Here is a 14,909-nt window from a genome sequence, read left to right as displayed (position 1 = left end):
ACAAATGTTGCCTATGTAAGCCATGATATAGGTAAGTTTAAAATTAATGTCCATAACATTAGATAGAAAACAGAATGAAATGTCCTATCATTGTGAATATAGTTAAAATATTCTGAATAAAACTAAAGTCAAATAATACTGATCACTCAAAAGGGACCCTGAAGCTAGTGTTATTGGGTCAAAGGGCACTTGTGGCTCCCATCTGTAATCCTAGCTACTCAGGAAGCTGGAGGATGGCGGCTTGAGTCATACCAGGTGGAACTGTTTGGAAGACTCCAGCTCCAAAATAACAGGAAACAAGCTGGGCTGAAGGCATGGTCCAATTGGCAGAGCAAGCAAGAGAGGCAATTAGAGGTGAGGCCCAGAGATGAAGCCTCAGTACTAGCCAACTGGGGGGCCGGGGAAGAGGTCACAGAAGGTACCTAACTGGCCTTTGCATTGCCAGGGTAGTCTGCTAGTACTGCAAGACTAAGCTTCAGAGAGCAACATTGCCTTCTATAATCTTCTTTGTTACGTTATAAAACTTAAAAAAAAAAATCAAACCTGAGAAGGCCTCAAGTAGAATTAACTGATTCTATCTCTTAATAAGCCAGACATTTCTACCTCTAGTGATTAAGGATTATGGAACAAAATATTAGCTGATACCTCCCCAAGAGTTAATCAGACTAGGAATACTGTAGCTAATGTCAATTACGTTAGATTCAAAGAACTCAGTCTTCCAAAATTGTTCCATCTATGAAAGAAAAAGACTACCTATTGAAATTTGGCTTCTTTTCAAAATCTAGTTAGATTAACATTTCCCTAAATATATTTCAGTGATTTAACCATACATACATTCTTCAGTATGTCAATATTTTACATAAATATATCTCACTTAGAAGATCAGAAATAATATTAAAGAAGGTTCAAAAGCACACTTGTCACATGAATGTGAGAAAATTAACACTGTGTAATTTCACAGCAAATAGGATGAAAGATGAAAGGTAACTTATCTACAGTAGTAAAAACCAAAGGTAAAAAGGCTTTTTGTTCACAAAGCAAACCTCCATCCTCTCCGCATGGAAGCCTGCAGTGAGCTCGGGAGACTGTAGATCTCGAGGGCTGCCCACTCCAGCATAGCTTCCTTCAGAGTCTGACGTCAACAGTTCGGGAAGAGATTCCACAGAATTGGTCTTCCCAGACTTCAACAATCCTAAAACGTGAAATTGAAAAGAGCAAAGAAATAAGCATTAAACATGTATGTATTACAGTCAGGAAGCCACCAGAAAAAGTATAGTCTAAGTCTTATTACATCAAGTTCAATGAAAAAGGAAACCAGTTAAAAAATTATGATTATGTGAAAATTATTCAACTATGTATGAGGAATATACATTGTTTGGGGGATTGCTTTAAAGAACGGATTGCTCTTTTTCCCTATGAAACACAAAAAAGAAGAACTCAGTAAGTTCCATGCTCTCCCCCCTTCCTTTGTCTCGTCTGCTTTCCTGTGGAAGGGTGCACTCTCGCAGAGGGGGACTGGCTCCCCTCTGTGAAAGGAAGCCCTCTAGGGTCTTCCTGCCTCATGGTTATCCAGCACATCAGCTAGGAACGGAGTCCTGCAGAAGCCAATTGTAGCCTGTTTCAGAGCTCATCTTTTGCTTGTCTTTTCGGGGGGAAAAAAAAAATTTCTGCCAAATGATAGCTGCTTTAATTGGCTTACTACCTGAAATAAAGGGATTGTTAGAAAATACATATATGCTATTTCTTCTGTCAGTTAGGCGGTCTAAGTGCTTGCCTTTCATACCTGGTAACCTGTCAAATACAAAGTAAGTTGAAATTGCATAAAGTCAGGCAATCATCTACTCACATTGCAAATTTATTGCAAGCTACATGAAGTGACAAAATAATCCTTAGAATATTTTTGAGCTGCAAAAGTTGTGTAACTGATTTAAAAATAAGTAAAACACAGTATCTTACAACTTCAGTATTCTTCTTTTTATATAAATCACTGCTTCTTTTGCTGTTATTACTACTTAGTTACAATTTAGTGATAACTACTTCCCCCATCTCATTTAAATACTCAGTGTTCAATGAAGAAATTATATTTAACACTGAAACACATTTAAAAGCCAATTAGAATACATCTAGAGAATTAAGTGGATAAGTACCTTTAATCAAAACCACAGAATCATTTTCCAAATTTAAAGATTAAGGCCTATGTCAAACCTTGACCTGACTGATGGAATTTCACATAGTAAGTTTAAGTTTAATCCTCTAGTCATTATTACTTTGAACACAGAAAAAATGGTACATCAGGACAAATATGGAACTGGAATAAAAATTAATTCCATTTCTTACTGTTACTACCTCACTTAACTTTTCTGATCTTGTTTCCTTATGTATAAAAACAAGGGATATAGACATATATATTATTTCTTTACTAAAATCACTCCAAATTCTTAAGTTTAATCTTTATTTATTTATGTTTGCCAGACCTGGGGCTCAAACTCAGGGCCTGGGCACTGTCCCTGGCTTCTTTTTGCTCAGCCTAGCCCTTTACCACTTGAGCCACAGCGCCACTTCTGGCTTTTTTCTGTTTATGTGGTGCTAAGGAATCGAACTCAGGGCTTCATGCATTCTAGGCAAGCATTCTACCACTAAGCCACATTCCCACCCAAATTCTTGAATTGTAACACATGCTTCATTTAGGTAAGAGGAAAATCACTTAGTTCAGGATGGAATTATTCATTCTTCCATTAACCTATCTAAGCCTTCTCCTATGGGCTAATTTGTACCACACACACACACACACACACAAAAAAAAAAAAAAAAACACTAAAATAACAGAATCTTATTATTCTATCTAAAACAATAATTGAGGTTTACAAAAACTCTCTATGAAGAGACAAAATAATCCATCTTTGCCCTACAGAACACCTATTTTTCTCAGAGACACAAAACAACAGTCTTCTGTTTTTCTCCAAGTCATTTTGAATAGAACTGACTATGAAAGTACTTATAATAATTAATACTTGTTCCAGGTCATGCCTTACTGAGTAGATGAACGCACCTCTCATTTCCAAAAACCACATTTGTAGTCTCATTATTCTATGGCCATGTTTTATCTGATGAAGCTATTAAAACTTTTGATGGTTTAATATAGACCAGACAGAAGTAGGATGTGAGTCTCTAATGCAAATCACTCACACTTCTTAAAACTGTAATACAAAATGAAAATGTCTAGGAGATGGTTCTAGGTAAGAGACATTAATAAGAAAAGGCAATGTTAATCTTGACACTAGATTCCAACTTTAAAAGGTTAATACCAAAAAGGCTATATAAATTTTTAATAACTAGGGAGAAAACAGATATAGAATGTAATACTAGGGAGTATTAATAAATTACACTATCTTAGGTATGACAGTGATACTCTGGTACAACAGAATGTCCTAATTCTTAAGAGATTCATATAAAAATATTAGTGGAAATGTCTATAATTTTTTGAGTGAATCAGTTTTAAAGTCTCAGCTGAGCACCAGTAGCTCATGCCTGTCATCCTAGCTACTCAGAAGGCTGAGACCTGAGGACTGCAGTTCAAAGCCAGCCCAGGCAGAAAAGTCCATGAGACTCCTATCTCTAATAAACTATTCAGAAAAAGCCAAAAGTGGCACTGTGTCTCAAGTGGTAGAATGCTAGCCTTGAGCACAAAGGGGCTCGAGAACAGCACCCATGCTGAGTTCAAATCCCAAGACTGGCATAAAGGTCTTCCTCTCTCTCTCTCTCTCTCTCTCTCTCTCTCTCTCTCTCTCTCTCTCTCTCTCTCTCACACACACACACACACACACACACACACAATGTGGGCTAGAAAATAGCAAATGCAGTAAGAAAAACATACAAATGAATAGTATACAATGGTATTTGCTTTTCTTCTTTTCAGTAAATTTTAAAGATTTCAAAATAAAATATTAGGAAGAAGATTGGCGAAACTTTACTTCTAAACTTTACTAGGCTCACAAAATGCCTTGTGCTGTAGCCTACTACTAGAGTCTCTTTATACACACAAATGGCCTCTCCTCAGAGAACCGACATATCTTAGCTCAACATACTAGCTGCCCATAGTCATTAGAATACAATCCAAATTCCACAAGGACCCTCCCAAACCTGCCCCCATCTGTGCATACACTAAGCTACAAAGGGTGCTCGCTCAGTCTAGGGTCTCTAGGCTTAAGGTCACTCCTTTTCTTAGTATATCCATCTTCATCTGTGTCTTGGCTAATATCTCTTTATTCTTAACGATCTACCTTGGGTATCACTTTGCTTTAAGAGGTCTTCTTTGATTTCAGATTACTTGGAATACCTCTTCTGAGCTGCCAAAGAAAATGTCAGAGTACTTATCACAATGGGTTAGCATTTTCTGTAGCCTTGTAAGAACTATCTTCTACTTCAGTAGCCCCAGAAGATGGCATATGATAGTATTTAATGTTGTTAGAGGAATTAGATAATAGATAGAAACATCAAAGACCAGAAGTGAAAATATACGCTGAAACACTTCCCACTGACCTGTAGTTGGCAGGCTCTGAATCACATCTGAAAGGTTGTAGCCACCAGAGCTATCTGAGCGTTTACGTGGCTTCTTTTTAGCTTTAGCTTTAGCTTTCTTAAACATAGTTTCCCTAGGTAAAAGCAAATATAAAAGTGATTTTTTTTTAATGAATTAAGTTAGAAATCAAACAGCAGAAGAACAACGCAAGTTCGTCAACAGAATATAGTATTATGGTCAAACACAACTAAGGCTCTGGTGACATAAGCAAATGGTCTCAGTGTAAGCTATCACTTGCTTTAACCCTAGAATTTCGAAGGCAGTTTGAAAAGAAGATGGTATAAAGGAAAATACTCTGGAAAACAAAACACGGGCCTGTGCCACAGAAGTCACTGAAGAGGCACAGCCATGATCTGCCCTACCGTGGGACTGGGTATCCACAGGGGCCACAACTCAGCCAAGAGCATGAGCAGGCCGGACACAGAAGGCCCACTGGCCAGCACACCAGGTCACAGAGCCTTGAGCTAGACAACGCATGCTTTGTCCCTAATCACGGCACTCAATGGAGTGACACAGCGTATGCCCCTCCAAGGCAGAGACCCTCAAGTTCACCAAGCAACAGCAGCAGGAACACAAAAGGAACTGAGAAGCTGACTGATCACCAGGGCTCTGATGATGCTATAGTATACACTGCGTAATCCATCGATGATCTTCTAACAATGCGTTATTAACTGGGTGGCAGCAGTGTCTGGGGTACTTGAAGTGTAAGTGTGTGTGTGTGTGTGTGTGTGTGTGTTTCGTCTCCTCTCTGACTTCCTGGCCACCTTTGAGGTGAGCAGCTCTGCTCAGCCACTTTCCCACCGTGATGCGCCGCCCTGACACAGTAATGGGGCCAGTCAGCCACCCACCGAGGCCTCGGGAACTGTGAGCCAAAACAAAACTTTCTCCCTTCACTGAAACAGTAGCCATGGTGTCTAGAGAGGAACTTTTGAAAACGGTACCTCCTCCATGACTCATGTCAAGGGGCGCAGAAGTGGCCCTGAAACCCAGGTACTCACCCTGTCTCCAGGAAGCTCTCAACCATAGATTTGCCTGTTCTACCACACACGCACTCCAGAACTACCTTCCCACTTCTCAGCACAGCCATCTGCTCCTTTCCTAGTCTCTCTGCGCTAAGGCAATATGCCCTTTTAATGTCTTTCCCATAATTTCAATAGGTTTGGGAGAGGTAAGTGAGATAAATGTACTTATATAATCTAATAGGTCCAACCCGATCACTGTATGACATTCTTTTCATATTTATAGTTTAAATATGTTAGAGCTAACAGTATCAATTATGTACAGTAATATTACTTTGCCTTATACAAAGACTAAGAGGGAACATAAGTATTTATCGTATTAGAATGACTCAGTATATTATTCAAATGAAAATATAAAAGTTTCATGTGTCCCAAACAGCAGAATAAAGGAAGGAGGACAGTAAGGAAGGAAAGAGCTTACGAATAATTTTGCTCCATATTTATTTCTTCTTTCAAGAAGACATCTCCATCTTCTACTTCCAAATAACTGATATCTGGTCCTTCCTGATATGGTGTAATGAGTCTCCTATCCATTGCTGGAATCTGCATAATTAAAAGTGTCACATTTCAAACACATAATCTGCAAAGACTTTACAAAGTAGATAAAATGGGTCGTTCATTTTAGAATAGTGACATTAACTAGAAAGGCATTAACTAAAATGCCTAATAACTTCCTAAATTCACAAAGGTGAACATTTTCTTTATAATCACTAAAAAGTTCATTCCATGAATAGTGTCAAAAACAAAACATCCATCAACTCATGCCTAGCTACTCAGGAGGCTGAGATCTGAGGATCAAGATCTAAGGGTTCAAAGCCAGCCCAGGCAGGAAAGTCTGTGAGACTCTTATCTCCAATTAACCACCAAAATGCAAGAAGTAGAGCTGTGGTTCAAAGTGGTAGAGCACTAGCCTTGAGCAAAAAATAGCTCAGGGGCAACATCCAGGCTGTGAATTCAACCCCCACAAACAACAAAAAAATAAAACGGACTGATACTAACTGTATCATTAAGTAACTTCGATCTCTGTCATCATGGTAGTTATGTGTGGATTTGAAATGATTCTATGTTCTCATTTCCTTTAGCAAGGATTTATTGTAGTGTAAGAGTATAAAGTGGGCAGAAATGGAGAAAAGAATACATATTTCATACTCACGTTGCACATGGAAATTACACTCCATAAATTCTTACTAAAGAGTTCTCATTTCTATAAGACTCTGTATTTAAAAGTTGTAGGAAATTCTTTTCATTGTGAAACTGGATCTAATATGATATTTTACACAGCAATATTATGGCTATTGAATTCTTCAGTGGAAAGACAAAACTCTTACCATTTTCCGGTAAAATACAGAAAGATCCTTCAAAACATCTTCACTTAAAACATCAAGAGATCTAAATAAGATAAGAAATAAAATTCTATTTCAGATGATTAAACTGCTACTAAGATTTTTAAAAACAGGTAAAGATACTAAGTAGCCAAATAAGAAACACAGTTACCTTTCAAGATTATGTTTACTAACAGTTACAAAGTACTTTCAGAAATTGATTTCAAGTCAACAGCAAATATTACAGGATTATCTCAAATAAAACCCAAACTCTTACAGTAGAATCCTTTTATTATAGTCAAATAGCAAGTTTACATTTGCTAGTCTTCATTTTCAACAACTACGGAAGGAGTACAATACTGAAATTCATTACAACACTGAGAGAACCCAGGTTCCAGGTAGAATCATCGCTGCTACCCACTCTCTCATGACCTTCCTTCTTCTGGGCATTCGTGTGGAAAACAAGCTACATTAGCTATAGTTCTCTCAGATTCCAAGGAAGTACCTTAAGGAGCCAGTGAAAATTTAACTCTCAATTCATAGATATGAAGATATTAGTGTATATTTTTTTAACTGTATCTAGTACTAGTCCAAAACAACTTGCACTCTGCAATTTGTGCCTCAACAATCTTCAACAGGAGCATTCACTTGAGATGCTAAGTCAAATGTGGTGCTCTGTGCACTTTACTGATACTTGATTAGGAACAATTAAGTCTCTATAAATCCTTATTTTAACTGGTACACGTCTACTCATGGAAAGTATATTTGATATTGCTGAAGAAGGTGATGTCCAGAAATGGTTTAGCCGACACACCTGTCTCAACATAATACTTGAGACACATCATACTGCAGTGTAACACTTTAAACAGACTTGGTGTTTTATCTTTTGGTTGGATATTTCAGCTGGCAAGGATAATAATATTAATTTGGCAGTACAGGGTAATAAAACTGTTTCAACTAGTATTAGTTAAATAATATCAACAACAAAATTAAATTTAGCCTGAAAAACCTAACTGAAATAACATCTCATCCACCTCATAACATTAGTTTGTATTTAAAAGCATTTGCAAAATTACTAATAAAGACTAAATGGCAAAAGAATTTTCTCCAAATTGAGATCTACCTGGCAGTTTCTGATTTGTGATTCAGCTCCAAAAGATAGCAAAATACCTATTTCATTCTTGTCAAATTAATTTAATTGAAGATGATTCTGACTTTAAAAAGTGACTTATTAGCTAGGCACTGCTGGCTCACACCTAGAATCGTCGCTACTCAAGGAGGCTGAGAACTGAGGATCATATTTCAAAGCCAGCTGAGGCAGGAAAATCCCTGACACTTATCTACAATAAACCAGCAGAAAACCAGAAGTGGTGATGTGGCACAACCAGGCTCAGGGACAATGACCCAGGCCCTGTGTTCAATCCCCAGGACCAACCAAAAAAAAAGAAAGTGAATTATTAAAAAGCTGTTTACTTTATAACAATTAGATAAGACAGGTCAAAGTTTTCTAATTCACTGCCCAAAAGGAAAGAGTTCAGGGAATTTTTTCTCATCTGCATGATGAATGTTAACAGACCCTACTTTGCAAAGTTTCCATAAAAATTACGGAAATTAACTTATGTAATAGCTTTTGGAAAAATACCCAGGAGAAAGCAAGCACTATCTTCTAATTGTTATAGCCACTGAAACAAAATACAAAAATCACTACATAGTCAGTACTAAGTATTAGTTGTTGCCATTATTGTTATTAATGAAACAAAATACAGAATAGGGCTGGGAATATGGCCTAGCGGCAAGAGTGCTTGCCTCATATACATGAAGCCCTGGGTTCGATTCCTCAGCACCACATATATAGAAAAGGCCAGAAGTGGCGCTGTGGCTCAAGTGGCAGAGTTCTAGGCTTGAGCAAAAAGAAGCCAGGGACAGTGCTCAGGCCCTGAGTCCAAGGCCCAGGACTGGCAAAAAAAAAAAAAAAAAGAATAAACTACATAATAAATCCTTAACATATAAACTAACACTAAGGATTCTGATCTCAATTATTTATGTTCACTAATATTGACTCATTTTTCTTACCACTAATGTTATAGTGAATAAAAGCAACACTCTGATCCACATTTTAAAAATTAAGACAGGCACTGATGGCTCACACCTACAAGGATCCTGACCAAAAAAAAAGTGTTAACCTTTTTCATTAAAAAAAAAAAACCTTGGGCTGGGGATATGGCCTAGTGGCAAGAGTGCCTGCCTCATGTACATGAGGCCCTGGGTTCGATTCTCCAGCACCACATAGACAGAAAATGGCCAGAAGTGGCGCTGTGGCTCAAGTGGCAGAGTGCTAGCCTTGAGCAAAAAGAAGCCAGGGACAGTGCTCAGGCCCTGAGTCCAAGCCCCAGGACTGGCCAAAAAAAAAACAAAAAAAAAACCTTTACTAGGCTGGGAATATGGCTTGGTGGTAGATGCTTGCCTCGCATACATGAAGCCCTGGGTTCCAGTCCTCAGCACCACATAATAGAAAAAGCCAGAAGTGGTGCTGTGGCTCAAGTGGTAGAGTGCTAGCCTTGAGCAAAGAAAAAAAAAAAAAGCCAATCCTTACTAACCAGGTGTAGTGACATATACCTGGAATGCCAGTACTCAGGAAGCTGAGGCAGGAGGATCACAAGTGTTAATTAAGCCAGCTAGTCTATAACATTCACCTTGGCTTAAAAGGAAAAAAGCCCTGATTAAAAAGACTAACGTTTCCAAAATCCCTCTAGGTATTACTCACATTCAAATTATTAGCCTATCTTCTACTGTACATATTTATGTATCTGCTCTTATAAAAATCATTATAATGTATATACTCAACCAACCTTGCTTCAAGTAAAGCTGCCATATTCAGTCCAATAAACTGTAGACAAGACAGTTTCAACTGCTCAGCATTATACACTGCTGCAAATTCCAGTAGCATAGCAGCATTCTTAAGGGTAACTACAAAGAAAGAAAAGATTTGCAAGACTTGAAGAAAGGCAAGTAACTGCAACAAATAAGACAGTTGTTTTGAAACTTCGAAGACTGGAAAACTTGAAATACTTACAAGTATTTTCTTATCAAAACCAACTCATACTGGAATAAATATAGCACACGTTTCCCATCACAATAGCTGAAGTCGTTGAAAAAGACATGCACAAGTGGGTGCTGGAGCGCGTGCCCATAATACCCCTGCTTCTCAGGAGCTGACCAGGGAGCATCGCATGTCAAAGCCAGCACAGGCAGGAAAACCCGTGAGACTCAGCTCCAAAGAACAGGAAATGGAGCTGTAGCTCAAAGTGGGAGAGCCTGAGTGCAAGCCCAATCGATTAAAAAAAAACAGACGTGCACACATAGAAATCTTAAAAATGTATATATATACATATATACATACATATATTTGAAAAACACATCTTAATCTTAACATTATCTACACCAGTACAGCATCTGACACACGCTGAAAGAATCTGAATTCAGTAATAATCTTACAAACTTATATATCAAGTGCCCTTATAAATGAGGGTTTAAAACCCTCCAATTGCATTCCTTCTATATGCCAATAACTATAGCTTCCAGAAACTATTCTTATTCTCCATCTGAGAGGAATACAGCTATTTTCTACATGTGACTGCTTCTTTATCCCCTATATTTGTCAAAAGTTGAAAATACAGACAATGATGGGTCTCTGTTTCACTTATAACCAGCCTCGTTCAAATGATGATGAAAACATCTCACAACTCCCCCAGAGTTATAAAAATGTATCACATAAAGTCGCTGAGTGGACCTTCGACCTACACACTGCCCAACATTCCATCAAAAGCTTTTTTGCTAGTTTGAGGAAGACCATGAAATTCATTCAATAGAGACAACTGTGCAGAAGGTACAAAAAAATCACCTGTATATTTATCTTAAACCTATTATATGCATATGCATATGTATGTATGTATGTATTTTTTTTTTGGGGGGGGGGGTTGGTCATGGGGCTTGAACTCTATAGAGGGCCCAGGCACTGTCCCTGAGCTCTTCAGATCAAGGCTAGCACTCTACCACTTGAGCCACAACGTCACTTCCAGTTTGTTAACCAGGGGCTGGCATTGAACTGCGATCCTCAGATCTCAGGCTCCTGAGTAGCTGGGATTACAGGTGTGAGCCACCAGCACCCAGCTATATGCTTATATTTGAGTGTTTCTTTTCTTGCTCCTAAAAGATCAAAGGTCTGACTGTCTTTTTGGTAACTGGTAAATTAGTAAACATTAGTCAGTTTACAGAATCATTGCATCAATTTCTATCAGTGATCATGAAAAAATAGGAAAGACAAGAGAGCTATGCAACTCTTAGCAAGAACACATTACAAAAATTTGATAGAGACTTCATGCTCCCTAACCTAACAAAAAAGCAAAACAAATATAAAAATTTAAATATCTACACATAGAGAAGACACAACTCCTTCCTGTACAAAGATTAAGGAAAGTAGAAGGATGAGAAGCATTTAATGACTACTAAGACACTATACAAAACAATGAACACTGCCCTCAGCGGAGGGACGGCAGGAACCAGAAGGCGGGGAAAGGTGACCAACACAGTTGAGATGAGTCCATTTTGACAGCTGGAAGAACCTTGGCACAAAGGACAAATAAAAACACAAAATAATTTTGGCAAAGTTGAATAGCTATAAAATTAACCAAAATAACAGGAAAAAAGAGAACTATATTAATGGAACGAAGTGGTGGCTCACACCTATAATCCTAGTTGCTCTGTAATCTGAAATCTGAGAATTGAGGTTTGAAGCCAGCCCTAGAAGAGGTCTAAGACTCTTATCTCCAATTAACCATTAACCAGCAAAGAGCCAGAAGTGAAGGAGCAGCTCAACGGGTAGAACAGAGTGGCGCTGTGAGCAGGAAAAGGTCCAGGAAAGCCAAAGTGGTCCTGATGCTAAGGCCTGACTAACAGAAAGATCAAGGAAAGGGGGGGGAGAGAGTGTGAGAGAAAGAGAGAGAGGGAGGAAGGGAGAGAGGGAAAGGCTGTGGGGGGAAGGAGAGACTGCGGGGGAGACCGAGAAAGAGAGGGAATGGAAAGAGCAAAAGAGGGAAAAAGGAGGGAAGGGGAGAGAGAGGAAGGAGGGGAAGGAAGGAAGAAGGGAGGGAGGGAGACAAAGAAGATTACAACAGATAGTAGAAACTGGGCAGCTAAACGCATAAGTACCAATTAAAATGAGAGTAAAGGTAAAAACATCTTGCTTTCTAACTCCTGAAATTCTCATCTTGGTAACTTTTGTATTAATGACGTTGTGATACCTTAATACATGCTATTAGCAAGACAACTGAGCAAGAACGTGAAGAAGCCAAGTTCACATCCTGATATAGGAAAAAAATAATTATTATTATTAATATTCTTTTACCATAATGCAAAACTAAAGTCAATAAGGTAAGCCTGGATCAATCTGAAAATATAATAATGTTCTCATCTAAAATTACTCACGTTTTTCAGCTAGTGCTACTTCACAAACTTCCTTCAATCGAATTATGAGAAGCTGGTCAGCTACCACAAGAACACTACAAATAAAATCCACATTTTGAGATTCTAACAAAAAGAAAAAGAAAACAAGTATTATTTTCTTTACTTTCTACCCATTACACTTAGTAAAGAAAAATAAACTAAAAGACACTAGGTAAAGAAAGAATTCTGATTACTTTTCATATATTGAAATGGCTACAATAGTGTATAGATAATATAAATGACAAATATAGACAGATAAATATGCTATATAGATGTACTAGATATAGATATATATGGATACAAAGGAGTTCTCAAGACGTTATTATGTAAAACAGAATTCATCATCTAACACTTAAAACAACTGTAAGAACTCTTTAATTCAAAACAATCGCCTTGATTCCAAGTGCAACCAGTTGACTTAATACAATTTCCCCTCAACCACTGCAAACCTATTTCAAACAAGAAGACGACAATATAAACTGGGGAGGGGAACTGCATCACATAGGTTAATCCTGAAAACATGCTACATAAAACAAGTTAGACACAAAAGGCTACGTGTAATGTTGGATTCTATTGACAAGAAATGCCCAGCACAGGCAAATCCAAAGACAAAACAACAACAGCGATTTCTACAGTGTTTCTAGTGATTGCTACAATACAGAATTCTCTTGGGAAGTAGTGAAAGTGCTCTGAAGTTAAGAGTGATTGCTGCACAGTTGAAACCTGTTAGCTAAATGTTCAGGTATACAGAACTTCATAAACCTCGTCCTCAGCGAAGCTCTTTTTAGTACCTTTTATCAGCACGGCTTCGTCGGTATAGAGGTAGTCCAAGATAACTTTCAGGATTTCAGAATGTATTGGCATTTCCAGAGACGCACAACTGGAAGCCTAAGCAGAGTAAGATTGCAAAAAAGCCCCAAGTAATTCAGTTCAAATAATACAATACAAATAATTCTAATTGAGTTATTAATGTGAAAACATTTCAAAAGCTCAAAACAAAGTTGAGACACATATAATTCTAAAGTATTTTATAAAATAGGAATGAAGAACAATTCAGAAAAAAGGTTGGTATTCCTAATATCAACCATAAGAAGAAAATTTTGATTTAAGTCGCTTCTAAGCAACAATTTTAACTTTCAATGGTTGCTATTTTCTAGAAGGCTTCAACCTACAGACAACTTCAATACAAATGAAAAACCAGGTTAAAATGTTAGCTTTCGAATTCTGAATTTCTTTGGCATATAATTCCCCCAAACTATAAAGCACACTTACTAGATAGACACTTTCCATTGAAATCTTACCTCAATCCACGAGCTACTCAGCATACTATGGAAATATTCTGAAAGGAACAAAGTTCAAAACAGTAAGAATGAAGCAATACTAACAAGTAAAGCAGGTGCTAACACAAAGCCACCTACCCAGTCTCGCGCACAGCACACATTTGTGACAGGGAAACTCCTTCCCATCCACGGACTTCATGGTCACGTCATACAGAAACGAACTGCAAACAGACGTTTAATTTAAAATCAGAGAACTTTCTTTATATATGGCTTAACTTGGCTAAAAGGAGGCAGAATCAAAACCATATAGATACACATACAATACAGTACTACATCTTTCTCCTCCTCAGGCAAGTTAATATAATATGTTTAAAGTGGACACTCAGTATATATTCCAGAATATCTTTTGCCTGGTTTTCCTTTCCTTCTCCAGTTAGGGTTATTAGTGACAATTAAGTGACATCATATTTAAGTCTTATTTGTACCAGGCACTGTTTAGAAATCCCCATCAGTTTTCTTTCTCCAAAGCTTCTCACTTACAATGTACTTGTACTTAACACAAAACTTTTAATAACATATATTTAGAACAGTGTTATCTATTCCTGGAAAAAACTGCACTGAAAGAAATAATCATAATGAAAATAATTTGGTTTAGTGGTCGGTATAATTAAATAACTAAAATAAGAGAAAAAAATGCAAACAAAGAAAATAAAAACTAAAAAATTCTTCTCTTCGTTAGAAAGTAGTCACAAAGAATGAACTTCTTCATGTCTTAATGAACAGTAAATGTTATCCATGAATGTTTTCCTAACGTTAGCTCAGCATTTACTAAATAAATATGAGAAAAGGTAAGAGAGGGCATCTATCTGCCCATTTGGCCTCATATGTGGGTAAGAGCGTTATTCCCATGCTTATGCATTAAAAGATATGAAAGTTGCATTCTCACTTTCCAACTTACCACTTTTTCTGATTTAGCTTCAGTTTATTACCAGTTTTCTTGGCAATAACATTAATTTTTTCATTTTCAAATCTGACACCATCTAACCTATCAGGAAAAAGCGTAAGTTAACAATGGGTAGATTTATTCCCCAAGCAAGATAAAGTCTCAACAGCAGGCTAACAAGTACGTTTATATCTGAACTCAACTATATTATTTCCTGGAAAGTTCCTCAATACAATTTCATTCCAAGATAAAATACAACTTCAA

The 14,909-nt window shown here is 37.5% G+C and overlaps 1 protein-coding gene across 2 annotated transcripts in view; it reads right to left on the bottom strand.

The window, feature by feature from the left end:
• Ibtk (inhibitor of Bruton tyrosine kinase) overlaps nucleotides 1–14,909 on the bottom strand; it is a 51,171-nt gene that overhangs the window by 14,737 nt on the left and 21,525 nt on the right. For both annotated transcript variants that reach the window (XM_048353639.1, XM_048353641.1), the window contains exons 13-22: nucleotides 14,661–14,747; nucleotides 13,841–13,923; nucleotides 13,724–13,761; nucleotides 13,214–13,310; nucleotides 12,405–12,506; nucleotides 9,770–9,887; nucleotides 6,927–6,987; nucleotides 6,020–6,141; nucleotides 4,540–4,652; nucleotides 1,044–1,192 (exon numbers count right to left, since the gene is read on the bottom strand). In XM_048353639.1, coding sequence (XP_048209596.1) covers nucleotides 1,044–1,192; nucleotides 4,540–4,652; nucleotides 6,020–6,141; nucleotides 6,927–6,987; nucleotides 9,770–9,887; nucleotides 12,405–12,506; nucleotides 13,214–13,310; nucleotides 13,724–13,761; nucleotides 13,841–13,923; nucleotides 14,661–14,747 — 970 coding nt within the window. The remainder of the gene's footprint in view (nucleotides 1–1,043; nucleotides 1,193–4,539; nucleotides 4,653–6,019; nucleotides 6,142–6,926; nucleotides 6,988–9,769; nucleotides 9,888–12,404; nucleotides 12,507–13,213; nucleotides 13,311–13,723; nucleotides 13,762–13,840; nucleotides 13,924–14,660; nucleotides 14,748–14,909) is intronic.

Source organism: Perognathus longimembris, chromosome 9, assembly GCF_023159225.1.
Source record: "Perognathus longimembris pacificus isolate PPM17 chromosome 9, ASM2315922v1, whole genome shotgun sequence".
NCBI lineage: Eukaryota > Metazoa > Chordata > Mammalia > Rodentia > Heteromyidae > Perognathus > Perognathus longimembris.
This window is presented reverse-complemented; position numbering and strand designations above follow the sequence as displayed.